Consider the following 26,850-nt stretch of genomic DNA (forward strand, 5'->3'; position numbering starts at 1 on the left):
AATTTCTTGAGTCTGTGTTTTTAAAAGTCTGGTGTGGGTCATTTTCTCTAGTCTTCTGGAATCTTTTGTCTTTTCGCAAAGAGCCCAGTTTGAATGTTTTTGTGATTCTGAGATGTGGGTCCTGCGTCACCGAGCGTGTACAGTGATTGCGGCTATCTGGCCTCCCCGGCCATCGACTGCGAGTTCTCAGAGCACCAGGCGGGCAGTTGAGCTTGCTCTGTCGCCTGCTGACAGGACGGGAGAGGCCGGAGCACGGCGGGGAGGCCGCCCTTCTGCCTTGCCTCACCTGGAGCTCTGAGGAGGACAGCTCTGTGCCGCCCCCTCGGGGGAGCTGTGGTCCTGCTCACGCTTCTGTGCTGAGTGTTGGCCCCGCTGGCCGTCCCCTGACGCGGGGCCCTCCCGCTCCTGGGCCTCCCTCGTCCTCAGCCCTGAGCGTCCTGACGCATCACCGCGGCCCCTCTGTGCCGTGGGGGCTCTGGCTTCTGCCTTTTCCTCCCACCGGTGGGCACCTCCGTCCCCAGGGCTGGCCAGCACGTGCCCTGGCCGGGTCCTGGTGCCGAGGCTCCTGCCTGGGGCTGCGCTCGCTTTTGAGGGTCTGTTGGGAATATTCTCGCATCAATGGTGAAATGAGATGTGTAAGGAAGAGGCAGAGGGACTGAGCCCTGGTGCTCGTGACCCCAAGGTTTGGCAGAAACTACCTCCTGCTGAGGGGCCAGCGCCCTCTGCTCTGAAGGGGTGACTGCTGAGTCACCGAGACTTGCCAGAGAGGCAGGCTCCTTGTGGAATCAGTTCCTGTTAGTATTTGCAGTTTCCTCCTCCCAGGGGACCCGGACTAGCCCGGAGCAAGGAGCGGCCCCCACAGAGGCGGCGGTGGTGCTGGGGAGGCCCTGGCCCCTTCCCGGCGGCGCGGCGCGTGGTCCAGCTCTAGAGGAGTCAGGAGGGCCTGGTGGCTCTGGAGGTCCGAGGCTCTGGCCCCCCCACCCCATGGTCACTGCGCTGGCTGCGGACCCCCAGTTTACTCAGCTCCCCGGGGGTCTGCTGGCCAGTGGACTCTTCAGCTCTAAGCGGATGGGAAAACTTGAAAACTCATATTGTGAAGGCTAATTGTGTACAGGCAGAGTTTAGGGTTTATGCAATAAAGTCGCTCTGCGAGCAGAGCGGATTGTCATAGCAGCACCGTCTGTCACAGCCAGAACTGAAAACACCTCAGTGTCCGCTGACGGACAGGGATGAACAGTCGTGGTCGGCCGCCCCTCAGGCGGGACGTCAGGCGGCTGTGAGGGAAGGCCGTGACCACTGTGGCGCGGGTGAGCCTCAACACGTGCGCCGTGAGGAGGCCGGACACAGAGGGCCGTGCTGCTGGGCCCCGTTGACACGAAATGCCCAGGCCGGGGGGCGGAGTCCATAGAGACGGAAGGTAGATGAGTGGTTGCCTGGGTCTGGAGGGAGGAGTGACCGCTGATGAGGACAGGGTCTTTTTCTGGAGTGACGGGAACATTCTGCAATCGGGTGGTGGTTCGACCTGTGAGTGTCCTTGGGGGCCTGGGCTCCGACTCCTCCGGGCCGGTCACCCCCGCTCCAGTGTTGCCTTCTCATTGGGGGGCTGTTTCCCCTGGAAAGCTGGACCAATTCTTTCTGACCCCGTCGCCCAGGGCGAGGCCACCACCCCAGGGGACAAGGGCCCAGCCTGGCTCCTGGGGCTGCTCGGCCTCTCTCCAGGGGCACACGCTCCCTCTGTGGGGCTCTTCGGCCCCCAGGCCACAGTTGTGCGGAGCAGAGGTGGTGGTGACTGTCCTGCCATTGTCCTGTGTTAGCCACGAGACAGAAGGAGCCTGTGTCTGGCCGGACTGCTAGAGGGGACAGAGATAACCGGCACATCGCCTGTATCTGCGTGGAAGTACAGCTCCTGTTCCGATGTTCATTCCTGTGTGTGTACCCGTGTGTGTGAAGACGCACCGGCTGCCCCAGCCCAGCCCCTGCCTTCCCCAGGAGGGGTGGTGCCCCGGGTGCTAAGCTCCACTCTTAGTCTAAAGACGTGAGGCTGTGTTGTAGGTTACTGGGAGTACCAGGAATTTAAAAACTCAGAGCTGAAGGGCGTGCAGCCAGAGGTGAGTCACCGCTGCCCCGGCTGCCTGCCTCGCTGGGTAAACACAGGAGGGGCGTCGCCTCGTTCTCAGATACCTCTCTGTTTTTGTCCTGGTGGAGCCTCGTGGCACCCATGTGAACCCTGTGGCCTCCCCTGTCCCTGCTGCTCACGCCTTCCCCCTCCCTCCGTGCGGGTGTGGCCCCGGCTGCCCTCCCATCAGGGCCCTGGGGTGGCCGCCTACCTGCCCGACCCTCTGTCCACTCCTGGGCCCTGGCGGCCCCGTGGGGCGGTGGCTCTTGAGCTGATAATCCCGCTCCCCTGCTGTTTGCTCTGGCCAGCCTGGGTCTGAGCTGCTGTTTTGTTAAACCTGGTTTTTCGAGTTCAGGGCCCACCTGTGCCGTGGACACGGACCTGGTTCCCAGACGGGGTCTGGCAGAGCCTGGCAGCCTCCTCCCCCTGGTGGCTGGGCCTGGGAGGTTGTCCCCACGCCATGCTGTCCTTCAAGCCCAGAGAAGGTAGGAAGGGTCACGGCACCCAGGAACGAGGTGTGGCTCTGGCCGGCCCACGGGCTCCAAAGACCCATGGAAGGAACTCGGAGGAAGAGGACCTGTGTGTCCACTTATAAAACTGATGGAAATTCCCCGTGTGGACTGGCTCGTGCAGCCGCTGGCTCGCAGCTCGGGGCCTGGTGCTTCCTCCCCGCGTGCACTCCCGAGAGATGGCTGTGGCCTGGGGGACACGGGAGACGCTGGGGTCCCAGTGTGTCGGGAGAGCCCGGGGTGCGGGGGCCAGAATCCTCTAGAAGCTCCACATAGTCTTGTTGGCAACAAGAGTTCTTTTTTAAAGGACTTGCTGTTTTCTGTTGTTTTTCAGATGTTCTTGAGCTAGGCGTGTGCGGCCTTTTTATGGAAACGTGTGTTCAGTTTGATCAGGACGCTCTCAGTCCTGGGGCCTAGAGGGTGGCCGACAGTGTGACCTCCACCGCTACTTGCTCTGCGTCTTATTTACGGACTTCACGTCCCTTGAGAGGGCACTTGGGGCCAGAGAGTGACCTGTGGGTCTGGACTCCCTGCGCCTGCTCTCCTTGACACACGGGACGGCGTCCCCACCGTGCAGTCAGATCAGGGGCCCTGAGAGGCCGTGGCTGTGCCGGAGGCCTCACCCGCAGGGGAGCGGGGGGCCCGCACTGGGCAGGGCAGGGAGCGGGGGGCCAGCACTGGGCAGGGCAGGGAGGCGGCAGCCTGGCCTGTCCCCTGCTGCCCGCTGGTTTGTCCCAGTGGTTTCCTTTCAGCTGAGGGCGGAGACGAGACTCCTCCATGTCCCATGTCCCCTTCTGCCCCTGTCCTTGGCGTCCAGCCGGATGTGGCCCCTGGCGGCCGCCTGCTCCTTGCGCTCTCACAGCCCGACCTCTCAGTCGGCCTCGTGCGAATCCGCCGATAGAGGCAGTGTCCCTGACGTGCCCCTGACACTGCGCTGCTCTGGAGCAGCCGAGCCCTCTCGCATGGAGGTCGCAGGTGCTGGCCAGGCCTCGGGTCCCAGAGCCAGCCAGTGGGTCCTAGAGCCCTTGCAGGGGCCGGAGCCCCAGGGTTGGGGGATATGTTGGCTCAGTCCCCGAATGCGCGGGCCTGTGGTTGGAGCGCGTCTCTTTGCTCGATCGGAGCCCTCGGTGGAGGAGGGAAGCCCTGCTCCTCTCGGGGTGGGAAAGGGTCACCGGCCGTCTTCCCCATGAGTGGCGTTGTGGAGGTTTGTTTGCTCTGTGCCCGTGAGGGAGATGCGTGGGCTCGCGGGCTCACACGCCGAGTTGAAACCTGCACAGGTGGGGTCTCCAGGTTCTTAGCTCTGTCGTGAACCTTGGCTTTGATGCCAGCCCCTGAGACCCCAAGCCCTCAGAGATGCCAAGCAGCCGTGCACACTTGAGGGCTGGCACCCTTGTTCTGGAGTTTTCCACCGCCTCTTGGTGGTGTCCCCTGGAGAAGCACCCCTGCCCCTGGCCTGCTGTCCACTCCGCGGCCGCAGTGGGGGAGGCGGGACGGTCACTCTGGGTAGCTCACAGTCCTCCCGCTTCTCTCTCCTGCCTTCTGCCTCCCAGGCGACGTTCTCTTCCAGATGGCCGAGGTCCACAGGCAGATTCAGAATCAGCTGGAGGAGATGGTGAGTCCCAGCCTCCTGGTGTGGGCGCTCGGGGACGGAGGGGCGGCGGTGGTGGGCGGGCGCCCCAGAGGCGGAGGAGGAGCCGGTCATATGCTGTGGCTGTGTGTCCACTAGAGAAGGATGCACTGTCCTGTGGTCATGCTCAGAAAGGCGGGGACGTACCCAGGCCCTGGACAGGAGTCACACGCTGGGGAGGTGACCCCCATGGCCGAGGATATGCAGTGGACCCAGGAGGAAAGGGCTTGGGCCAGATGGGGTCTTATGGTCAGTGACCGCTGGGACACTGTGAGTGGTGGGCCTAGGGAAGCACAGGTGCACCCTGGCTGTAGGCCCACCCAGCACCCAGCCGGCCCAGCTTGTGCCTGAGACACCCCCCCCCACACGGGATGGGGGACATCAGGGAGGCAGTCTGTTTTCCGCATGGGAAGGCAGGACTTCAGTTCACTGCTCAGCCCTGGGTCTGCTTGGCCCCACGGGCCAACTGTCACAGCAGAGTCGGCGACTCACAGACCAGGTGGGCCTCGCACGTTGGGGTGCCTGGTGCCGTGGTCGTGGGGACCGCCCGGCTCTCCCTCCCCGGGTGGTACATCAGAGCTGACTGCTCGCTCTCCTCTCTGCATCCAGCTGAAGTCTTTTCACAATGAGCTGCTTACGCAGCTGGAGCAGAAGGTGGAGCTGGACTCCAGGTACCTGAGTGTAAGTAGCCCCGCCCATGCCCTGGGCCGCCTGGCGCGGCTCCGCCTCTGCTGTGTTGGAGCCCTCCCCGGGTCTGAGGGTCTTCAGCTTCCTGTGAGCTTCCTGCCCCCTGGGGCTCCTGCAGCCCTTCTGACGTTCGTGTCCATTTGAGACTAAACATGATCCTGGGGGGGGGCGAGGGGCCCCTCACCTCTGACGCCCCACGTGCTGGTTTTGCTGCCCTCATCTCTCGGCTGCCTTTAGTAAAGATGACGCCGTGAGGTGGCCCCGGTGGCCCCTGTGTGGACTCCTCCGCCCGCAGTTTCATTGAGGCGTTCGTGCCCTGTCACCTCTGCCCAGTGATGAGAAGGGGGAGGGGCTGAGCTCTGTTACACGGGTCACGTGAGGTGCTCACACCCCGGGGGCTGGGCTGGGGTCTCAGCCAGCCCAGTCTTTGCGGGGTTGGCAGGGCCGTGGCCTTCAGGGAGCCCCACACGCGCGCACACACACACTTGGGTTTGCAGCCGTCCCGGGTCCGGGCGCTGTGGCCGTGTTGAGGGCGGGAGGGGCTCTCCTGCTCATCACATGCCTCGTGTTTGTTATTGAACTTCAGGCCGCGCTTAAGAAGTACCAGGCGGAGCAAAGGAGCAAAGGGGACGCGCTGGACAAGTGCCAGGCCGAGCTGAAGAAGCTCCGCAAGAAGAGCCAGGGGAGCAAAAACCCCCAGAAGTACTCTGACAAGGAGCTGCAGGTGGGGTGCACGTGGGGGACGCACAGGGCCTGGGGGCCTTGTCAGGGCGAGCGGGTGCACGCCTGCCCACCCGCCGTCCCCAGCGCCTCGGCCTCAGGGACGGAGGCTGGCCCCCCGATGGGTCCAGGCAGAGCCAGGCTCCAACCTCCCAGGGGATTTTGGGCAGCGGGCGCCTCGTGTTGTGGAACCAGCAGGTCGCAGCCCCTTCCTGTGAGAGCCCCTTCCTGAGAGTCTGCCAGAGGAGCAGAAAGGCAGAGGGAGCCTCCCCGCCTGTCCCCTAGGACCCTGCCTCGTAGAGGGACTCCCGACTGTCACTCTGACTGGCCGGTGGTTGCCCGCTCCCAGCACGGGCCCCGAGCCTCCGGTGGCAGACGCTGGCCGGTCCAGCATCTCAGCAGCCCTGCGGCGTGAGGCAGATGGCGCTCCGGGGCAGGAGGGGCACAGCCTTGGTAACAGTTGGTAGGACTGTGTGTCCTGTGGCAGACATGACCCCGACACACCCGATTCACCAGAACCCCGTGGACAGTTTACATAGATCAGACCCAGACGCCGTTCTGACGTCACGTGTCTCAGATGAGGAGGAAGCAGTTCCCCGGCCGTCAGCAGTGGTGGTGACCCCTGGGGGTGGACCCTTCGCCTTTCAAAGCCCACCCTTCCCCTCCCTACCAGCCGTCAGGGCGGCAAGCTTGAGGGCACCTCACTGCCCTGTCTGCAGTGCTCTGTGTGTGGGTGCACGCTTTCAGCCCTGGGGTGCAGGGACACTGTTGCCTGCGAAGGCCTCAGGGTCACGCTGGGTCTGAGAGGCCGATCCTGCCTCTGGAGCAGGCCCCTTCGAGTGCGGTGTAAATGAGGAGGCCCTTCTCCCCCGACCAGCCTGCCCGCCCTGCCCCCCACCCCGTGCCTGGGGCCTCTGGTGGAGGGGACAGGCGGGGCGGCAGCAGATGAGGTCTGTCATCTACCGGGTGGTAGTTGGCTGAGCGGTGGTGGAGCGCCCCCCTCTGTGTCGCTGCCACCGCCCTCACTCAAGTGTTTCTACGGTTGCGATGGTGCAGTTCCTGCCTCTCTGTAATGTCCCCTCCCCACGTCCCCAGTCTCATGACTGTCATCTTCAAGGATTGTCCATACCCGTCACCACTTCAAGGCCTTCCCCCGCAGCAAGGGTGCTGCCGTGAGCCCATCTGAGTCGTTTCCAGGAGTGAGTTCCTGGGAGCTAGGGCAGGAGGTTGCAGAAACACCTGTGCAGGTGTGTGTCTGTTGCTCTGTTCTGTCCCGCCTTTGTTGCAGTGTCATTTTTGCTTCCTGAAAGCCTTGACTGGTGGACAATTCCCCCACTGCCTGGGAGGGCAGTGACACCCTCAGTGCCCCCTCGGAGGGACCCCCGGGGGCTGGTTGGATGGCCTGGCGATGGGGACAGGAGACCAGCTTGTTCAGGGGTTCAGCTGCCTGCTGAGAGGGGAGGGGAGCCTGTGCACCACCCCCAAAGTGGTTTTCCTGAACAGCTCTATCGGGAGAGAATTCACATATTGTGCAGATCACCCCTTGAAAGCACACAGCTCAGTAGTTCCCGAGTGTATTTCGTAGAGTCATATAACCGTCCCCCCCGCCCACTTGGGGTGCTCTCAGTGGCCATCAGCAGCCCCACCCCCAGCAGTGTGACTGGAACAGTCCCACGTGGCCTTCTGCGTCTGGCTGCTCGCCGTCGGCTGTTTTCGAGGCCCACGCACGCAGGGACGAGGTCAGTGCTCCGCTCGTGTTTACCGTCAGGAATCTGTGCTTCGTTCTCTTTTAGGGCCCCATACTCAGAGGCTCCACGCTGAGCCGAGGCCCTCAGTCTGGACGAGCTGGCCCTGCTGCCATCAGGGTCTGTGCCCGTCCAGCGCGTCCTGCGGCAGAGAAGGACGCGCTGGCGTCGTTCAGTTCCACATAGGCCCGAGTCATCGTGACTCTGCTACCTCTGGTCCCCAGCGGCGCAGCCCCCTCAGCCCACCAGCTCCCTCCACCCACTGCAAAAGCTCTCTCTCCAGGAGAGCCCTGACCCCCCGCCCGGCCTCCACTGCGCCCCCTGCTCCACTCTGGGCTGAGAGGGCGGGTCCTGCAAACCCGAGTCTTCCCGCACAGGTAGTTTGGAGGGTCTTCTCTCCTGCAGGAGGCCTCCCATTCGTCCCCTGGCTTGGCGAGGCCGGCCACGTCTTCCCTGGCCTCCTGGGGCCTTGGAGACGTCCAATGATGACCTTTCTTCCTGTGTCCGAGGGTCACCCCACAACCGAGCCTTCCCTCTGCCTTTTCTTCTCAGCACAGCTCTGCTGCCCTGTGAGGCCCGGTCACCCCCACTTCTCACTCAGGCCTCCCAGAACTTGTAGCAGCTGCTCTTCACCCAGGTGCCTGCAGATGGACCATGGCTGGCCTGTCCCCCCATCCGGGCACAGCCACAAGGCCCTGGCAGTCAGATTTTGGTATGGATCCCAGCTGTGCCCCTGTGCACAGGCCGGGTGGTCACGGTGAGCTCCTTCACCTCTCTGAGCCTGCTTCCCCCTTTGTGAGGGGCACCTGCGCCTTCCTCCCTCTCCTGAGCAGGACGGGCCCCGGGGCCTGGATGAAGCAACTCCCCTCATCTGTCCCACCTCCATCATTGCTCCTCCTTCTCCTCCCCCGCCTTTTCCACCTGACTCGGCTTCCCGAGGGTTTCAGTGCAGTGATTCTCAAGTAATGGCACTTCTCTCTGGGAGGACTGGGGGCTGTGTTCCACGCTGCCCCTCTTGGCGCACGACACAGGCAGGTCACACGGAGACAGCCAGTATGTGCCGCTGTTCCGGTCATCTTGCTAAGGGGCGGTCCAGCCAGCGTGGTTTTTGCTCTCTGGGGGCGTGGAACCCGAGAGGCCAGGCTGGGGCTGCCGTGGAGCCAGCCCCTCTCCCCACGTCTGCGCTGGAGGGGTGGGCGCCTGGTGCGCTCTGAGCTGGCAGAAGGCGCGCTGGCCTCCTGTCTGGTGGACGTTCCTGTCCTGCCTGGTGGCCTTGTTGAGATGCCCAGCCCCCCCCCCGGAGCAGCTGAGGGCACCTTGGCACCTGGGGCTGCTCCTTCTGGTTCTTGCAGCCGTTGCAGACCTGGCCGGGAGCCGGGACTGGCTCTGCTTTGAGGTGTAGCCACCTCTCTCAGGGCTGGGAGGGGTGTGGCAGCCCCGCCGCTCCCGCGTTTCCCGGGAGGAAATGCCTGGGCTGAGCTGGCCCCGCCCCTTCACGGGAGGCCCCGCCCTGGCCTGGGAGCCGGAAGCCTTGGCTGAGGTCCTGCTAGTCCCAGGAAGTGGCCTGTTCAAGACACTCTTTTCCTGAGGAAGAGCAGGAGTCTGCTTTTCCTGTCTCTCTGTGTCTGAGTGGCTTATCCCCAGCTCTCACGCGGGCCACTCCGGTAGTGGACCGGCCATCAGGGCAGCTCCATCCAGGCTATAGTTTGTGGCCCCGACCTGGAGAGCCTGGCCTCGCCTGGGCCCGCAGGACGTCCTGGCTGTTAGGCCTGCTTGCTTCGAGGCAGACATGCCCACACACTGTCATCTGTCGGGGGGGGATCCTGACCTGTTGGGGCCCCTCGGGAGGTGGGGACTGACCCCCAGAGGCAGTGTGACCTGAGTGGTGAGCCCCCGGCTCCAGTGGCCTCCCCTGCTCCCTCAGAGCCTCCTTGTTTCCCCAGGGCCTCTCGGACTCGGGGGGTCTTCACCAGGGGCCTGAGCCATGTGTGGCCCAGTGGGCAGTACATGCAGGTGGAGGTGGCCCTGGGCCCCACGTCTGGCACAGGGAGCCCCGCCCGGGCGTCCTCGAGCCGCAGAAGCCCCTGGCCTGACTCAAGCTACCTGCACCTCTTGACAGAGGAGGTAGGCTGCCCGGCCTGCCGGAGCCCGTGTGACTCTGGTTTCCAGGTGTGGAGACGCTGCCCGGGGCTCCTGTGTGTGGATTTGGGCGTGGGCTTGCTCCGTGCTCCCGAGATGGGTGGTCTTTCTGGAGTCGCTCCCAGGGATCGTGTGTGCCTTCTGGAGCCCCTGGCCCACATGTTGCCCCTCCCAGTCTCGGGCTTAGTGTGTGCAGGACACTCACCAGGGAGGGTGGAGAGGCTGCCTGGGTGCCCACCAGGCAGGGGGTGGACCCTTGGAGCAGCTACACGCCTCCCCCAAGGCCTCTCTGTTGCCAGGCGTGGCCAGTCTTATCCCCCTGGGCCAGCGCCCGTGAAGCACTGAAGACAGGCCGTGTCTGGTGGTCACTGTCCATGGAGTGGTGAAGGGGGTGGGGGAGCTGATCGGACCTGCCCCAGGGGGAGGAAGAGCGAGCGTGTCCATCTGTCCGTCCATGACAGGGTCCCCGTGAGTGGGACTGGGTCAGTGTCAGCCATTTTTGGGAACTGCTGATAATTGAGACTGTGTTTTGGGACTTCTACAAAAAGAACAGTTTTTTTTTTTTTTTAAAGAACTGATTTTAATTATAGGTCGGGGAACAGGCACTTAGGCACTTGGGGCACAAACTAGGACAAGGGTTCTGTCTGGAAGTAGGGAACTCACCAGGTGCTGACCTCATGGCCGAAGTCACTGCCCGAACCTCCAGGCCTTGCCAGATTCACTAGGCCAGGTGCCAACAAGAAACGCCCACCTGTGTGGAGGGGGCTCCAGGGGACAGGGTGTGGTGACAGGCCTCACCCAGCAACTTGTCTCTTTGGCCCAGGGTCCCCTCCCCTGGCACGCAAGTGTGAGTGGTCGTGCTGTAGCTTGACTTCTGGGTTCTCAAAGCTTTGGGGTCTCTCTTGGGCACCTGGCTCCCTGCTGGTCAGTGGTTTCTAGGACTTCTGACCATCAGAGCCTGAAGGGTCTGGGCGGGGGTGTGGCTGGTGCCAAGGGCTGTCTCAGGGCACTGCGGGGAGCGGTGCGGGCAGGGCTGGGCAGGGTGCATGTCCCCCCGGTGCATCCTGAGGGACTCGGTGAGGAATTCTCCCGTTTTGCTTTCCGTTGGCCCCACCCCCAGCCCAACTCCGATTAGAACAGACTGAACACAAGCAGGAGCCCTTGTGCTCCAAGGGGCACCTAGACTGTTAAAATCCAAGCAGTTGTTTGTGCCTTCGGGATTCACTGGGGTGTGTGGCCAGACGGGGTGTCCTTCCCACCCCGAGTGCCGGCACTGAGCGCCGAGGGAGGAGCCGGCAAGCACGCAAGCAGGTGAGGGCCCAGGAAGAGAGGGCAGGAGGTAGGTGGCTGGGCCTGGGGCGGGCGTGGGGCAGGGGTCACCCCCAGTGTGGTCCAGACCTGGTGGATGGAGCCAGAGAGCCAGGGCCTAGAATGTCCCTGCTGACCCAGCTCTGGTTCTCTGCAGCCGTTCCAGGCAGGCTCCTGCTGTTGGGAGAGCAGAGGGCCCGACCCGTAGCCCACCCATCCACCCAGGGTTGAGGTTGCCAGGGGCCCAGAGCCACTCTGATCCACTTCCCCATTCCCTCCCTGAGAAGCAGAGAGCGGAGCCTCGACTATACCTGATGAGGGACATGGGCTGTAGCTGGGGCTTGGTGGTCCCGTCTGTCTGCTCCCCTCCCTGGGTTCCCTCATTCCGGGAGGCATCCAGATTGCCTTCCGAGAAAGGAGAGAGACGCTGCTATTTAAAGGGGTGTGTAATTAACAAAGCAGAAACAAAATAACCATAATTTAGATTTTCAAGAAAGATCACGGCAGGGGCTGGCCCGTGGACGGGTGCAGTTTGACGGCAGTGGTTCAAGCCTCTCTTGTGTCTGCTGTTCTTGTTTTAAAAAGCTCTTCAGTGTGAAAGGCAGTCTGTGGACAAGGCACCGCAACCCAGCAGCGGGGACATCTTTCTTCAGAGTTAAATCAGTTAAGGGTCTGTCCACCTGGAAAAAAAATGAGTGAGAAGCCAGAGGCCGCTGCACCCTCTCAGGACTGCTGTGTACAGAGGACACAGCGTTAGGACACTCAGGGTCCTCTGGGGAACTCTGCTTCCCTCCATGACCACCCCCAGGTCCCCCGATCGAGCCGCGTGGCGGGCTGCCTGCCTGGACAGCACCAAGGGAAGTCTGGAGCTGCTCCCATCAGAGCTGGGAAGGCCTTCGAGGGCAGCACTGGACACAGCTCTCCTGAGAGGTGGCTGTGTGAAAAGTGCCCAGAACGGCAGGTGCAGCTGCTTTAATAGCGCGTTTTGTCAGCTGGGTGTGTGTAGAACGCCACGTTAGCACGTAGACCGTTGAGATGTTCTGCATCCTGCTTTCCCTCCTAAGTCTTTGAAGTTGGATGTGACCTGCTCACCTCCCGGGTCGCGTTCGGCAGGGGCTGCCCTACCGGGCAGAGCTGATCTGGACCATCTGGGCCCTAGCTTTCCAGATGGAGAAATGGAGACCCAGAGGGTCCAGAGACTTGGCGGGGTTCACCCAGCAAGGTGGGCGTGGAGCCCAGGCCCCGGGGAGCAGGCCCCTGACGCCTGCCAGAGAGACTCTGCCCTTTTTGCCGAGGATGTGGGCAGGAGGGCGCGGTTATCTCTGTTAGCCCGGGCCTGAGTCTTGCTCTGAGCCCTTCTTTAAATGAGATTGAAGGGGTCTCCAGCAATCCACTGCCACAGCTCCCACCACGCTCCCCCTGCCGGCCCTGGGCCGGCCTCCCTGTTCTGGGCCTGGGTTGTCGGGTCCCTCAGACCAGGGAGGGGGCATAGGCCTGGCCAGCAGGTGCCCGGTGACCGAGTGCCGTCTGGGGGCATCAGATTCCTGCTGCTCCTTCCTGTGCGTCCCAGCTAGTCAAGTCCCTCATCCTTGCAGCGCTGGTTCCCAGCGCTGGTGGGGCTTTGAGGAACGTGGGAAAGCCACCATGGGGAAACCAAAGCCAGCGCTCCTCCCCCCCTCTGAGTCACTTGCTCCGGAGGGAGAGGAGACACGTGTTCTGACCACTTTTGTCTTCTCGGATTACAGGGCTGTTCAGCCCAGGGTGACTAAGTGGGCGCGTTCTGTGGGTCTTAAATGCTTTCAGCTGGGTGTTTCTACAGTGCCGTCGCCATGGCACCCGGTAAGCCGGAGCCGGGCGGGGGATGGGCAGGGACGGCTGTGGCTTCTCCTGCGGCTTAAGTCACTGGGCTGTGGGGTCACGCGTGTTCTGTCCTCTGCGCTTTCCAGAAAGCATGCACACTCCTGCATCTTGCGGGGTGTCCCTATCCACAGCGGCCAGGGGGCCTGGAGCCTGCGTGGTAGGGCGTCCTTCTGTCCCTCGCCTTCAAGGCCGACGCTCCTCTCTTGGCCTCAGTTTCCAGTATCTGCCCCGTGAAGTGGTGGCTTCTCTCCGTGAGGAGCTGGTGTCCTGGAAGAGGAGTCAGGAGGACCGCTGTTCCTCAGCAGCAGGGCATGCGTGTGTCCCGGCTGGGGTGCTGGGTGTGGGGGCCCCCAGTGCCCATGGCCCCTCTCGGGCCAGCCATCTCTTGGGGGCCACCAGGATGGCTCTCCTGCCCACCTTCCAGTTACCCCGCCTGAGACCTGGGCCACTGTCGGGCCTTGTTTGAATAAGTGGAGATCTTAAAAGTAAGCCACCGCTCCTTGTCCCGTCACGGGAGGCCGCCAGGCAGCTAATGAGGCCAGCGCCCCGCGCCTGCATGTCCAGCGCTGGCTTCCCTCCCCTCCAGGGAGCACGGGCGTTGATGTGAAAGACGGTGCCACAGCCTGAAAACCCAGAAACCGTCTGCAGGACGACGGGGACACCGGGCAGCTCGGGGAGGAGCTGTGCTCAGCAGCCGGCTTGGGGCGGCCAGACCCCGGGGGCCCACGTCCTGGTTTGCGCCGCTGTCCTGGGACGACCGCTCACAGAGGCGCCCCTGCCTCCTCGAAGTCCCTGTTCAGGTGGTAACTAGGGCTTCTAAGCGCCTCAGCCCATCCCGCCCGGGCGTGGGGTCTGCACATGCCTGGCTCACCCTGAGTCCCCATCTCCCAGGCCTGGCTGGCCTTGGAGCAGCCTCAAGGGGGAGTGGGAGGTGGGGACACCACGAAGGGCCTGGGTGTGGCTTCCTCTGGGGGTTAAACCCTGAACTCCTTCCAGAACCTCGCAGAGACTTCTCATGAGCCTTCCCTTAGGGGGCTCCTGGGACCCTAGCCGAGCCCGTGTGTGGGGATGGGCTAAGGCAGGTATCCCTGTCCGGGGCTGGTTGGAGCCTGCAAGGCCATGTCCATGTCCGAACGTCCCCTGGAGGGGAGAGAACAGCCACGGAGCAAAGCGAGCTTGGGGCCCTTGGGGGCTTCACCCTAGCACTGGGCGTTGCTTGTTTCGGCGACAGGGGAAGGAGTGTTCATCAGTGTCCCTTCTCTGAGCAAGCCCTGCCCCTTCCAGGCCCTTCTGTCCAGGAGTGTTTCCACCCCCAGGCCTCCTGTCCTCACAGGCACCCCAGGGTTCTGAGCCAGCTCCTGGGCAGGCTGCTGGGTGGCATCTGAGGGCTCCCCCACAGCGTGGCCTCGCCCACCATGCCCTCCACAGGCCCTCAGCAGCACCCGCGATCTGCAGGCGCACCCCCACTTCCCAGAGGAGCCGTGGTGCAGGAGGTTGTGCGGCAACGGGGGCAGGAGGCACTGGCATGTTTAGTAACCAGAAGAGCTTCTGGAGCCTCCAGGCTGCCGTGGTGGGTGCAGGGAGGGGGGTGGGGAGCAGGCCTGGCCCAGAGCCCGCTGGACGCCCCCTGCCTTGGAGGTCTCTCCCCTCAGACGTTTCTCAGGCACTCGGGCCCCATGGTCATAGCCGTGACCCTGCCGCTCCCTCAGGGGTGGGTAGTGGGCTGGCCACATTGAGGCCATTTAAGCTGGTCTTCCAGGGCGCGGAGGTGGGGTTCAGTGTGGGAGGCGAGGTGGTCTGCAGAGCAGAGGGAGCAGGGTCCCATTTCTGGTGACAGTGCACAGCGCAGGGCAGGCCGTGCCAGGGTGTTGTACTCAGGCTGGCAGAGCCAGTGCGCTGGTGACAGCCTGGGGGCCGAGCCCACAGCCGGCAGGCAGGCTAGTCCTCATCCCTCCAGCTGAGCACCGCCGCCCACCCACACGGAGTCAGAGCTGCAGGGAGGCCGCACCCTCGCGGCCCGGGCCTGCCCCTGCCTGAGGACGGGGCTCGATTCTGGAAAAGTTGCTCCCCGACAGAGACCCCAGGGCTGGGGTGTCTGCACACCTCATGGACGGTGGGTGCAGAGGAGAGGGGAGACAGGAGGGAGCCAGGAGGGCCCTGTGCCCACTGGAGCCACCGGGGCTCGACGGGCCTGCACACACGGACGCTGAGGGGGCTCTTTGGGCCCTGATGGTGCATGTCGGTGCTCCTGCCTCCTGTGACAGCTGCCCAGGACTTTATTACCAAAACTTTCCAGCCTGCAGAACGTTCCACTGTGCCCCAGCGTCAGGCAGCCTTCTGCGTCCGCATCCTCTGCCCACCCCCGTGGGATCTGGGTGTGAATTAGTCATCTCGACACACCACGCAGGCTGAGCATTCCTGATGCACCAGCCGTTGGGGTGGCTTTCAGTGGTTGGCATTAGGATCCGCTGGAGGTGCTGTGCCGCCCCCAGGCCTCACTGAGCTGTCCGCCAGTGTGGTCTCTACATGTGCAGCCGCCAGGGCTCAGGGGCCAGGGAGCCAGGGGGCAGTGACACAGCAGGGCACACTTGTGGCCAGAGTGAGTCACGTGGCCAAGCCCCCTGCCAGGGGGCCAGCTGGGAGGTGGCCCGCTCCACTTGTGTGGGGCTGCCCAGAACTGGAGGTGGGTGGATGCTGTCCTGCCGAGGGCTCACCTGCCTGCCCTCCCTCCCCCTCAGTACATCGATGCGATCGGCAACAAACAGGGCGAGCTGGAGAGCTATGTGTCGGACGGCTACAAGACCGCCCTCACCGAGGAGAGGAGGAGGTTCTGCTTCCTGGTGGAGAAGCAGTGCGCCGTGGCCAAGAACTCTGCCGCCTACCACTCCAAGGTGAGGTGCTCACTCTGTGTGGGGCCAGGCACGCCTCTGCAGACACAGGCTGCTTCCCCCAGGGAACTCGGGGTGCCCAGCCTTGAGCTGTGATGAAAGCACCGTGCCCAGTGCCCCGTGTGTTTCATCCCGACCCCAGGGAGAGTTGGGGGAGGAAGTGTTACCAGGTCAAGGGTACAGATGTTTTAAGATTAGTTAGAAATTGCTTTGGGGTCTTTGTGAGAGCAGTTGCGCTGACAGCCCACTACGAGCGCTTCCCCCGGGCACCCCTCCCCCCCCAGAGCCAGCGAGCCCCAGAGGACACTGGCTCCCCTGCAGGGATAGGCAGCTTCAGTGTACTTTCTGTTCCCCATAGTCCACAGGTAGATCTGGTGTGGGATCAGCTCTGTGCGCTGGGACATTCCAGAACGTTCTGAGAGAATAGATGTGGCCAGGCAGCTGAGCCGACCAGGGAGGCCCTGGTTTGGTCCTTTTTCCATAAGGGGTTCTGCGGGTCAGCAGGGTTCGTGCGCCTCACATGTGTGCTTGATCTGGCTCAGCTTCTGGTTGCCCTGGCCTGGCCACCAAGGAGACAGGCCCTCCCTCCGTGGAGAGGCCCCTGCTGCTGGTGCTGGCCCGAGGGCCCTCACCACAGGTGCTAGGCAAGGACAGCGACAGGACCTGTGTCCCTGCAGGCTGGGGTGGGGCCATCCTGCTAAGTGGCTTTGCGTCCAGGGCCTGTGCTAGCAGCAGGACGTGGGAGGGGCCCCGTCGCTACCTGCACCGCCGGGCGGGCGGGCACCTGCTGCCAGCCGCAGTGTTCCAGCAGCAGTGGCCGCACTGCCACGCAGCCCCAGGCAGGGCTGCAGCAGGCGTGTGCGCCCTCTGGTGGCGGCTGGGCCTGCGGCTGGTCAGGGAGCGCGTGAGCTCGTCCGTGCGGCTGGAGGACAGAAAAGCCGTCCTGCCCCAGGACGCCACCGCCCGCTTTCTTGGGGAGCTGACAGTGCATGAGCGAGATTTGATAGGCAACTTCCCAGGGAGCTGGACCCCAGCCCCCTGAGGGGTTAGAAAGAGGCAGGAGCCCCAGGCTAAGGCACCAGTGCTTGAGGGCAGGACCCCCATGCCCAGCAGCTGGCCACCGGCATTTCCCTGGTGTGCAGCTCCAGGCCCTGCAGCGCCGGGGCCGTCGGCACCTGGTAGAGCCCTGGGCTGCACCCTCACCCTAGGTTGCCCCTGTTGGGGCTGGGTCCCTGCTGACCCGCTTTCTCCTCAGCCGTTTACCTCCACCAGAGACCAGATGGTAAATGTTTTGTTTTGGCCACCGCACACGGAAGCTGCCACAGATGTGTAAACCACGTAGGTGTGGCCGTGGTCCTCAAACCTTATTTACGGGTGGGCAGCCAGCCCTCAGGCCGTAGTTTGCTGGCCCCTGGTCTAAACCAGCAGGTGGTGGAAAGGGCCGTGGCCTGCTCAGAAGGGCTATTTGTCCAGCATCGTCCAGTCTTCCCATGTGGGTGCCCCTCCCTGTCCCAGACACAGGTCAGAAAAAGTGGGAAGAAAAGGGGGAGAAGCAGTGAGGGCTGGACAGCCTTTTCCAAGGTCTTGGAGACCGTGATTGTTCCAGGCGGGGGGTAGCTCCGTCCAGCGGGCCTGGGGTCTGCAGTGGGACATGGGTTGTATCACCTGCTGCAGGTATGGTAGCCCAGTTGGGCCAGCAGGCCTGGCTCTCCCCATGCAATGGACACAGGACTCTCGAAAGGGCTGCAGGGGGTCTCAGGCTGGTGTCTCACTTCTGGCTGTACCCTACCCCGGGTCCCTCTCCAGGCCGTGGTTTCCTTGTCTTCTGTCAGCCCTTGTGCTTATCTGGCCGCCTGTGTCCTGGGCAGGCCCTGGTGGGCTCTCAGGCCCGAGTGGGGGCCTGACTCTCAGACCTGCAAGGATGGTGTTCTTCCCAGCATCTCGCGGTTTGTCCACAAAGGCTGCCTGCCCCATGGCTGACCACGGGATCACCTGTGCATTTCAACATCCTTGGGCTCCTGGGGAGGCCCCCGCCCAGGGCAGGCCTTGGTTTGATCTCATTCCTGGGGATCCCTTGACTGCACGGCTCACTGCACTGCATCCCCTTTCCAGGGTTGGGGCTCAGGGCCCCACAGGTGGCTGAGCTGGCTGCGGGGTGCCCCGCTTGGTGAAGAGCTGCCCGGGCAGCGCCCCCTCCCGGGTAGGCGTGTCTCTTTAGAAGCCTTCTGTGCTGCCGAGGTGGGGGCGTATCCTGAGGTCGGCTGCAGGCCCTGTGCGGAGGCCCTCCCAGCCCTGCCCGTCTGCAGGAGCCACGGCCGGCCCTCGCTCCCACCCACCTTGTTTACCTCCACTTCAGGGCAAGGAGCTGCTGGCGCAGAAGCTGCCCCTGTGGCAGCAGGCCTGCGCGGACCCCAACAAGATCCCGGACCGCGCCGTGCAGCTGATGCAGCAGGTGGCCAGCAGCAACGGCTCCATCCTGCCCAGCGCCCTGTCGGCCTCCAAGTCCAACCTGGTCATCTCGGACCCCATTCCGGGGGCCAAGCCCCTGCCAGTGCCCCCCGAGCTGGCCCCATTTGTGGGGGTAAGTCCTTGCTCTGGAAAGCTTTCCAGCGTGGCGGGTTGGGGCTCTCCACGTGGCCTCGCCAGGCCAGGCCCTCCTGCCACACCGTACCTCTGCTGCCTCTTCTCAACAGCGGTTGTCAGCCCAGGACAACGCGCCTGTCATGAACGGCGTCTCGGGCCCGGACAGCGAGGACTACAACCCCTGGGCTGACCGCAAGGCGGCCCCGCCCAAGAGCACGCCCCCCCCGCAGTCGCAGGGCAAGCTGAGCGACTCCTACTCCAACACGCTGCCCGTGCGCAAGAGTGTGGCGCCCAAGAGCAGCTATGCCGCCAGTAAGAGCTCCCGGCCCCGCCCTGCCCCCCTCCCGCAGGAGGGGCGCCACCCTGAGGGCAGGCCGAGGGCTGGGGTGGGGGGCTTGGGGGCTTGGGGGTACGCGACCTCTGTGAAGTCCCTGCCCTGGACCCTGGGTTTGGGCCGGCCTCCTCGTTAAGTGAGCATGGCAGGGCGGGGCCAGGACCCTGCAGCGCAGCCCATGACAGGAGCAGGGGTGATGCTGGGGAGGGCTTTCCGGATCAAGGGACAGGGGACCACTCCCCGCCTGCCTGCAGCCCGGCTCTCGCTCCCTCCTGCAGCCGCAGGGGCCTTGGCCGTAAGGGGCTCCGAATCTGCAGATGAGAAAGGTGGGGCTTGGGCCCTGGGAAGTACTCCCGCTGGTAGGTGTTAGGTCTGAGGCTGGGTCCACACACGTCCCAGCAGTCTGGGTCCAAAGGGCCCTGGAGGTCTGGTGAGTGTCCACCAGGCTGGACCATCCACCTCCGGGCCCACCAGGGGCCTCCTGCCGCCCCACCGCCGCGCACCTGAGCTGATGCAGGCCAACCGCGTCGTCTCCCCGCTTGGGGCGAGAACCCTCACACCTGCCCTGTCGTCCCGGCAGCCGAGAACAAGACCCTGCCCCGCTCCAGCTCCATGGCAGCCGGCCTGGAGCGCAATGGCCGCATGCGGGTGAAGGCCATCTTCTCCCACGCGGCCGGTGACAACAGCACACTGCTGAGCTTCAAGGAGGGCGACCTCATCACCCTGCTGGTGCCTGAGGCCCGAGATGGCTGGCACTACGGCGAGAGCGAGAAGACCAAGATGTGAGTCCCCGGGGTGGGGGGGCAGCCCTGCTGGCCCCTGGGCATCCAGGCCCCACGCCTCCCGCAGGCTGCTCATCCAGCCCGAGCAGACGCAGCCGTGGGCCCCCGCCATCCCCTGACTTGCCGTGCGTCCCGCGTGTGCCCTCGTCTCCCGCCTCCCCTGCTGCCGCGTGCGGCCTCCAGTCGGCAGAGGCCAGCCTTCCCCACGTGCCCTGTGCACGTGTGACCAGCTTTGGAGTTGGGTTCTAGAAGGGACATGGGTCAAAGGGGGCCGCACTTTCATGGCTTCACGTCATACTCGTGGTCTAGAGGCTGTGCCACTGTCTGGCTCTCGCTCCGCCCGGGGGCTGCCCCATCAGGAGCTGCCCCTCCCCCCCAACCGTTGTCTGCCCACGCCTGTTGTCGGGGTGAGAGACCCCTGCTGGGGGCAGGGTCTGCCCAGGTGCGTGCCTCCCTACGTAGCCTGGGAGGGAGAGGCCGGACGGGGCTTCGCTCTGACCTCCTGGCAGCCGCCACCCTAAGGGGGGTTCTGAGGGGCAGGGGCACTGGGGGACACCCCCTTTCCCAGACACCACACCTGCCTCTCTCTGAACGGTGTCTTGTGGTGGTGGTGTGGCTCTGTGTGCCCACCTGGGGCTGAGGCCCCGCCCAGCTGGGCCACCTGGCCGGAGACCAGACTTATGTGTTAAAATAAGCAGGTACCCTGCTTGGGGTCCTGGCATCTTCCCCACACCTAGCCTTGCTCCTGTCCAGGGCACTGAGCTCAGAGCTGGATGAACACCCCCGGTGGGAGCTGGGGTCTCTTGGTCTCTCTGGAGCATTTACACGTCTCCTCCACAGATGGGTGTGGCCAGGCCAGGGGACCGGTGGGACTTGGGGTGAGGTGGCACACTAGGACAAAGGGGCTGGTGCACTCTGACCAGCGTCTCCTCTTCCAGGCGGGGCTGGTTCCCCTTCTCCTACACCCGGGTTCTGGACAGCGACGGTGGCGACAGGTTGCACATGAGGTGAGAGTGCCGGCGGCAGGTGCCCTTAGCACTGCACGTCTGAGGCTTTAGATGCAGGGGTGTGGATGTGCTGTTAGGAGTGGTCATCATGACTGTGGGATGGCTCCTGTTCAGTGGCTCATTGTGGGGAGACTGCCCTTGCCCCACGCTAGGCCTGGGGCATACCCTCGCAGCCCTCCCCTGTGGGCAGTGTGCATGGTGGGGGGCCCCAGCCACTCCCCGTGAGCCCCCAGGTCCTTCTGGCCCTCAGGGCAAGAGTGACTACCAGGACCACCGAGGGGCTGAGTGGCTGCCATTTAGAGGAGGGGGTCCAGTCAGCAGGGCTGCACCCCAGGTCACTGAGAGCAGCCTCCTGTCCTGCCCTCTCTGAGGGGCCCAGCGAGGCTGGGGGCAGCTGGGCTGGGGCTGGGCTGACCCCCGGCAACCCGTCCCCGCAGCCTGCAGCAGGGGAAGAGCAGCAGCACTGGGAACCTCCTGGACAAGGAGGACCTGGCCATCCCGCCCCCCGACTATGGCACGTCCTCCCGGGCCTTCCCCGCCCAGACGGCCGGCGCCTTCAAGCAGAGGCCGTACAGCGTGGCTGTGCCCGCCTTCGCCCAGGTGAGCGCGGGGGCCCGAGCTGGCTGTGGGTGGCTGGACTCGGCCACAGCCCCACGTTGGCGCCTACCCTGGAAGGCTGGGTGCTTGGGGTTTGGGCCTGGCATCTGCACCCCTGCTGGTCCACTTTAGGGGTCACAGCCGGTTGTCATCTGCAGTCTCTGGGCTCAAGAAAAGGCCCAGGTTCCTCTGCCTGCCCTTCCCCTCAGCTGGGGCATCTGGACGCTGTCTTGGGAGGGCGTGATGTCCAGGGGACCCTTCCCTGAGAGCCATGGAGCTCCTGCAGTCATGGGTCCGAGTGCAGACACAGGTGCCTGCCACTCAGGGCCTGATGAGGAACTGGAACCTCCTAGTTAGCATGGTTCTGGGCCCCTCGGGAGGCAGGGTCTGACACCCACGGCCAGGCCACTGGTACCAGGGAGCCAGGGTCAAAAAATCGAGGCCTGGGTCCTTGGGTGTGGGTCCCCCAGCATGTGTGGCAGTCCTGAGGCCACCGTGGGGCTGGGCTGTGAGCGTGGACAGTCCCGCACGGCTCTGAGCAGGAAGCTCGGGGCTGGAGGGGCTGAGACCTCCAGGACGCTCATCGGCTGTGGCTGCGTGGGAGGCAGGGGCCAGTCTCCAGGGCCGGGCCTCAGGTTGGGGTCGAGAGCCCCCCAGGCAGTAGGGAGGAGGAGAAAACACATTTCTCTAGAACTTGGGGCAGCCTCGGTTGACCACCAGGGAGGTGACCTGACAGCTGAGGGCTCCCACGCTGACGGCGTGATGTGGTGCTGGAGGTGGATGAGGCAGAGAAGGCTCTGCGTGCATGGTGGGGGACCCTCCCCGCCTGGTGGTTGTCCTGAGCGGCCACCCCGCCAGCCCCCCTCACAGAGGGGCTTCCTGGCACAAGCTGTGTGAGGTGCCGGGTTGGCCAGGGCTGTCTTCAGGAGTTTGCAGTTTGAGAGAACATGGTTTGAGACAATTAAGTGGGCAAGACTGGGGTGGTGGGTCTGGGCCCTCGGAGCCTTCCAGAGAAGGTGAGGCTGGAGCTGGTGGTCGGCCCTGGTGGTCGGCCCTAGCGGCCGGGAGAGGCTGGCCAGCCTCAGGGGAGGTATGGTGCCTTGGGGTCACAGGGACAGGCTGCTGAGCAGCAACACGTGGGCGCCTCTGGGGCCTTGCGCACAGCTGGCCAGGCCTGGAGGGATCTGACCACCGCGTGCTACTCGCTTCATGGTCTCTGGATTTGGTTTTGTTGCATGGAGGGCCACGGAGGGTGCTCCCAACACCGCTGATGGCCCCGCACCCTCCTTCCCCAGGGGCCAGGAAGCTGCAGCTGCGCTGAAGGCGCAGGGGCCGGCACAGGCTGGCATGGGGGGCCTGCAGGTGATCATCCATCACAGCTGCCCTCCCACACCAGCCTGTCAGCTTGGTTTCCCTGCCCAGCCCCCCGTTACTTGCCCATACCCCCAGTGTCACTGGGTTCCCCAGGCAGCCCTCACCTGCCCAGGTGCTCCTGCCATGTGACTGGCAGGGTGTGCAGTCCGTGGGGGTCGTGTGTGGAGAGGGGTTGTCAGGTGGCCTGTCCTGAGCGTGCCCATGAGTGTGAGCTCACACTGCCCACAGCTGAACACAGGCCAGGCAAGGAGGCCCCCTGTGAACTTGGGAGGTCACTGTCGTCGTTCTCATGCCCTTGGCTGCAGACAACACTACACTCCCTGTGGTCAGGAGGGGCACCTGGCCCACCCAGCCCCTGTCCTGCGGGCCCTGCCTCACCCCCTGGACCCCAAGCTGACCTGCTTCTGCTTCACCACTCCCCACAGGGCCTGGATGACTACGGGGCGCGGGCTGTGAGCAGGTAAGGGGGTTTCAGATGCGTCCGTGGAGTCTGTGGGTGGCGGGGAGCTGCTCCACTGGGGACCGCCATGGAGCGCTCCCCCCTCTGGTCTGCTCTGCAGGGGCCTGTCTGGAGACCGCAGTGTCTCCAAGGCAGAGTGAGTAGGCCTGGGGTGCCTGTTCCCTGTCCCTCGCCCTGCTGTGCCCCCTACCATCTGTGGGATGGGATCTTCAGGGCAGGGGCAGGGTGCCCTGTCCTGTGGCCGCAGTCCAGAGATCGCCGAGTGGGAAACGGCCTCTCCCAGAGCTGCCTCTGTGCTCCCATGGGGGTGGGTTGGAGCCCACCTGGCCCTGTGTCTGAGCCAGAGCAGGGGCCCCCTGCCCCCACCACGGGGCTCCCACTCCTTCCCAGTGCAGCCCCCTGGGCTGCCTGCAGCACAGCAGGAGCCCCTTCACCCTGTGGCCCTGCTCGTCCTTCCCGGCGTCGACCCGCCTTATCCACTATCAGCCAGGAGGGGGTTCGCCTCCCCCCCAGCTCATCCCCTGAAAACCAGCCCACACCGGCAGCTCGGTGCCACTGCCTCCTGGGGCCCCGACCTGGGCCCAGCCCTTGTCCTGGCTCCGGGGGTCTCCTGCCCCTGCCCCCAGGGCCGGTGGCCAGCCGACCCTGAGCAGCCGAGGGCCGCGGCGGGGCGGCGTGTGCCCAGCAGCCGTCCTGTGCTTTGTTCCGCAGCGGCAGCGGCACGCTGGTGTCCACAGTGTGAGGACGCTGACGCCGGCAGCTGCTGCCCAGAAGCGCTCCCGCCCCTGCGCCCCGTCTGCCTGGCCTCACCGGTTTACACCTTGGCGCCGTTGGTTTCTCCTGGGTGGTGTTTCTCTCCCACCGGCCCCGCTCCCTGCCTTTTGGTTGGTGCCCCCAGACTCTGTGATCCCCCAGGGTCCATGGTGCTGCCCCACCTCTGCACCCCGTGTTTACACGCCCCTCCCGTGTGTCCCGCCAGGAGGGAACTGCCGCCGGGTGGCGCGGGTGAGGCGTCCTCGCCGCTGCTCCCCGCCTGCCGTGTTCATGACGCGCTGTCCCTTTTCAAAGGCTCAGCAAGAGCCGGGTCTAAAGTTTGAAAAAAAAAAATCATTAAAAAAAAAAAAAAGAAAAACGGGAAAAGAACTTTTCCTGAAAAAAAACAGATCTGCATGGACTCCGGTGTACGTACTGTTATCTCTGCATCTGATCCCCCAGCACACGCTGGCACCTGTCGGGATGGGCGGAGTGCGGGGGGCACCCTTCCAGGGCCGCGCCCAGAGAGGGGTTCGGCTGAGCCCGGGAAGCCTCCTGAGGAAGCTGGCCGCTCCTGTGAGGGAGGCCGCAGCCCCGGCCCGGCCCTGCCCGCCGCCCAGGCCGGGCTCCGGAGGGCGTGCTGCCCCGACGCCGTCTGACAGTGTACAGACAGAGCGCGGCGCCAGCCTTGGGGCACAGTGACCACACGGTGAACTGGCGTGGAGGGGTCTGGCCGCACTCGGACATTCCAAGGACCTCCAGAGACCAGCCCCAAGCCTACGAGTTCTGGAAATGTTTCTTTAACCAGCCTGTGATGGAGTCTCAGCTGCACGGGGCAGGGGCACGAGGCTGGCCCAGTGGCGCAGGTGGTCCCTGCCCCCTCCATCGGTGCGCTCGTGTCCCCTGTGTCTCGGCGGCTTCGGAGCAGCCCCTGGCCTTGCGTCTCCACACCCTGACCCTGGGAAGGGAGCGAGGGCGCGGCCCCGCGAAACTTCAGATGCTCCTCTTTCTGGTGTGACTTCGCAAAAGCCTCCCGCCCCTCCCGTGGGCTCGGACGTGGCTGGTAGCGTTTGTGAGGAGAGCAGCTCCAGGCAGAGCCCGTTTTATAACTAAGGGAAAAACAAGCCAGAGCACGGACCTGTGTAAAAAGAACCTTCTGCGTCGGCGTTCTAGCTCTGCTGAGAGACCTCAAACCCAGGGATTCCACGCGCAGTGGAAGGACGTAGACACAAAACCGCGGCTGTGTGAAGACGTAAAGCGCTGAAAATACTTGTTTCCTTTCCTCTTTTTTTTTTTTTTTAATCTGAATTGTGCCCTGTGCTGCAGTTGTTTGAATAAAAGTTTTATTTATTGCACCGAGTTGGGTGTGGTGCCTCTTTTCAGCCCCGACGCGTGTATCGTCCACAGAATAACCGAGGTACAGCCGGTGCCAGCCAGTGCGGCTCTCCCTGGGGGCCGCCTGGGGACGCCCTGCCCTGGGTGAGAGCCACAAGGGCTGGTCTGGGGACGCCCTGCCTGAGCAGCCCTGCTCCTTGCTACCTCCTCCCTCCGAAGGGCTGGAGAGCCAGCTCCGCCCTGCAGCCGGTGTCTCCTGCCCCCACCCTCCATCCGGTCTGGCCCTGCGTGTCCTCAGACCTCACTCCCGCCCGTTCCGCTCACACCAACCAAGCCTTGTGTTTCCTTGCAGTGCCGATGTGGAAGTGGCCAGATTTTGAGCCGCCCCTACTAGAGTTAGTAAGTTGTCGTGGCTTCTTGTGCCGGTCGGTCTGTGTTCCCAGCAGCTCCAGAGGCCCCTGATCTCGGCCGGGGTGGGGCCTGCGGGGCTGCTGAGCCCGCCTCTGCTCTGGCCCCCAGCCTGCGCTTGCCTTGGGTCTCTCCTTGGGCTTTCCTCCTTCTGGAAGCGTGCAGACCTGGCCCGGCCCTGTCTGGGTTCCCTCCTGCCTCCGCGGGGTGCTTCGGCCACAATCAGGGTGGAGCCTGGTGATCAGCTGCGAAGCCGGCTTTGGGCTCCTTTGGCCTAGTGCCCCCCGGACCGGTCCCCTCGGGCCTGGCCGTCTCCCAGGTTGGTGAGTATCAGAGCTCCTTGGGGGCCGGGGAGACAAGGGAGTGGATGGGGACAGCGCCATGGCTTGTGCCCAGGTGAGAGCCACAGGCAGGTCTGAGCAGGCGCCCACAGCTGCCCTGCAGGGGACGGGTGGATGCGGCAGCTCTGTCCGGCCCGTCTTGCCTCCACCCCAGCGTGGCTCCAAGGGGCTGCGTTAGACTCTCCAGGCCAGTCTCAGCCCCCACCTGCTGAGGGGCCCTTCCCTGCCCTCCCTGGGAAGCAAGCGCCAACGGCTGGCGGGAGTTGGGGCCCCTGGCTCTGGGTCAGGTGGCACTGCCGCCTCTCCGCCATGCCCCAGCCCTGAACACGAAGTCTGGCAGGTGGCCCTTTACGGAGGCGGTGGTCCCTCCCCCTCCCGGGGGCGTCGCACGGTGCCGTCCTCTCTGCAGGCGGCCGGGCCCCTCCAGCAGATACTGGACCTCGCCCTCCTGCTGTGGCCTTTTTCTTGAGCTGCGGTACGAGTGCTGGAGAATTCTGGAGATAAGTGCTCCTGAACCTGGGGGACAGAGTGGAAATGACTTGGACCCTAGCTCAGTAGTGGGTGTCCTGGGCCAGCCTCCTCCCTTGCCCCTGTCCCTCGTCTGAGATGCTCCGAGGGGCCTGCATCTCCCGCCCCCCCGGTCCCTCCTTGCTGCAGGGGCCCGGCTGTCACCCCCTGGGGGTACTGGAAGGGGGAAGGCTCAGGAAGGCTGGTGCAGTATCTGCCTAGAGCCCCACTCCTGGGTGCAGGGCAGAGCCCCGGGGGGCACGGCGGGCGGGGCTGCACTCAGCACGTGGGGCTGCCTGCCCTGATGCCTGTACCAGGGGCAGGCACATCGGAAGTCCCTCCGCTTGTTTGAGGCGCCCCGCTCGGCTGTGCCTGAGTGTGCAGCCCTGGGACGGCGGTGGGGACAAGAATGACACGTTCAGAAGGGCCGACGTCCGGAAGTCATGGAAGACACGTGTTGAGAGGAAACCATCTGAGATAATGTCGAAGTCCACGTGTAACCACTTGTCGCTCCTCCGCTCAGAGTCACCGCAGGACCTGAGCTGCGCCTTGGCTGCTCTCAGAACCGCCCCATTTCTCACTCAAGTAGTGGATCCAGAAGAGAACCCTAGGTGGTCGCCCCAGACCCCCAGTGAGCCTGAGCCTGGACCTGCGGGAGTCTGCAGAGGACCGGGCCGTGGGGAGAGCCCTTCCCGGTGAGGGATCCAGCTACTGCCTGCCTTTGCCACGCCAGAGACTCCAGGCCGGCCCCCACCTCAGGAGCAAATGCA

General features: G+C 64.3%; 1 protein-coding gene across 16 annotated transcripts in view; it reads left to right on the forward strand.

The window, feature by feature from the left end:
- The window catches only part of BAIAP2 (BAR/IMD domain containing adaptor protein 2), a 60,581-nt gene that overhangs the window by 29,974 nt on the left and 3,757 nt on the right, over positions 1–26,850 (forward strand). For 4 of the 16 annotated variants that reach the window (XM_074343930.1, XM_074343926.1, XM_074343937.1 and 1 more), the window contains 10 exons: positions 4,176–4,237; positions 4,862–4,933; positions 5,526–5,663; positions 15,450–15,602; positions 17,956–18,180; positions 18,293–18,494; positions 19,097–19,298; positions 20,237–20,305; positions 20,743–20,905; positions 22,582–22,736. In XM_074343930.1, coding sequence (XP_074200031.1) covers positions 4,176–4,237; positions 4,862–4,933; positions 5,526–5,663; positions 15,450–15,602; positions 17,956–18,180; positions 18,293–18,494; positions 19,097–19,298; positions 20,237–20,305; positions 20,743–20,905; positions 22,582–22,736 — 1,441 coding nt within the window. Of the gene's footprint in view, positions 1–4,175; positions 4,238–4,861; positions 4,934–5,525; positions 5,664–15,449; positions 15,603–17,955; positions 18,181–18,292; positions 18,495–19,096; positions 19,299–20,236; positions 20,306–20,742; positions 20,906–22,581; positions 22,737–23,447; positions 24,845–25,176; positions 25,224–25,343; positions 25,556–26,850 lie in introns of those variants that run through there. The other 12 variants (XR_012499683.1, XM_074343928.1, XR_012499685.1 and 9 more) reach the window with 9 other exon arrangements.

The sequence above is a fragment of the Camelus bactrianus genome, chromosome 16 (assembly GCF_048773025.1).
Source record: "Camelus bactrianus isolate YW-2024 breed Bactrian camel chromosome 16, ASM4877302v1, whole genome shotgun sequence".
NCBI classification, from domain to species: Eukaryota; Metazoa; Chordata; class Mammalia; order Artiodactyla; family Camelidae; genus Camelus; species Camelus bactrianus.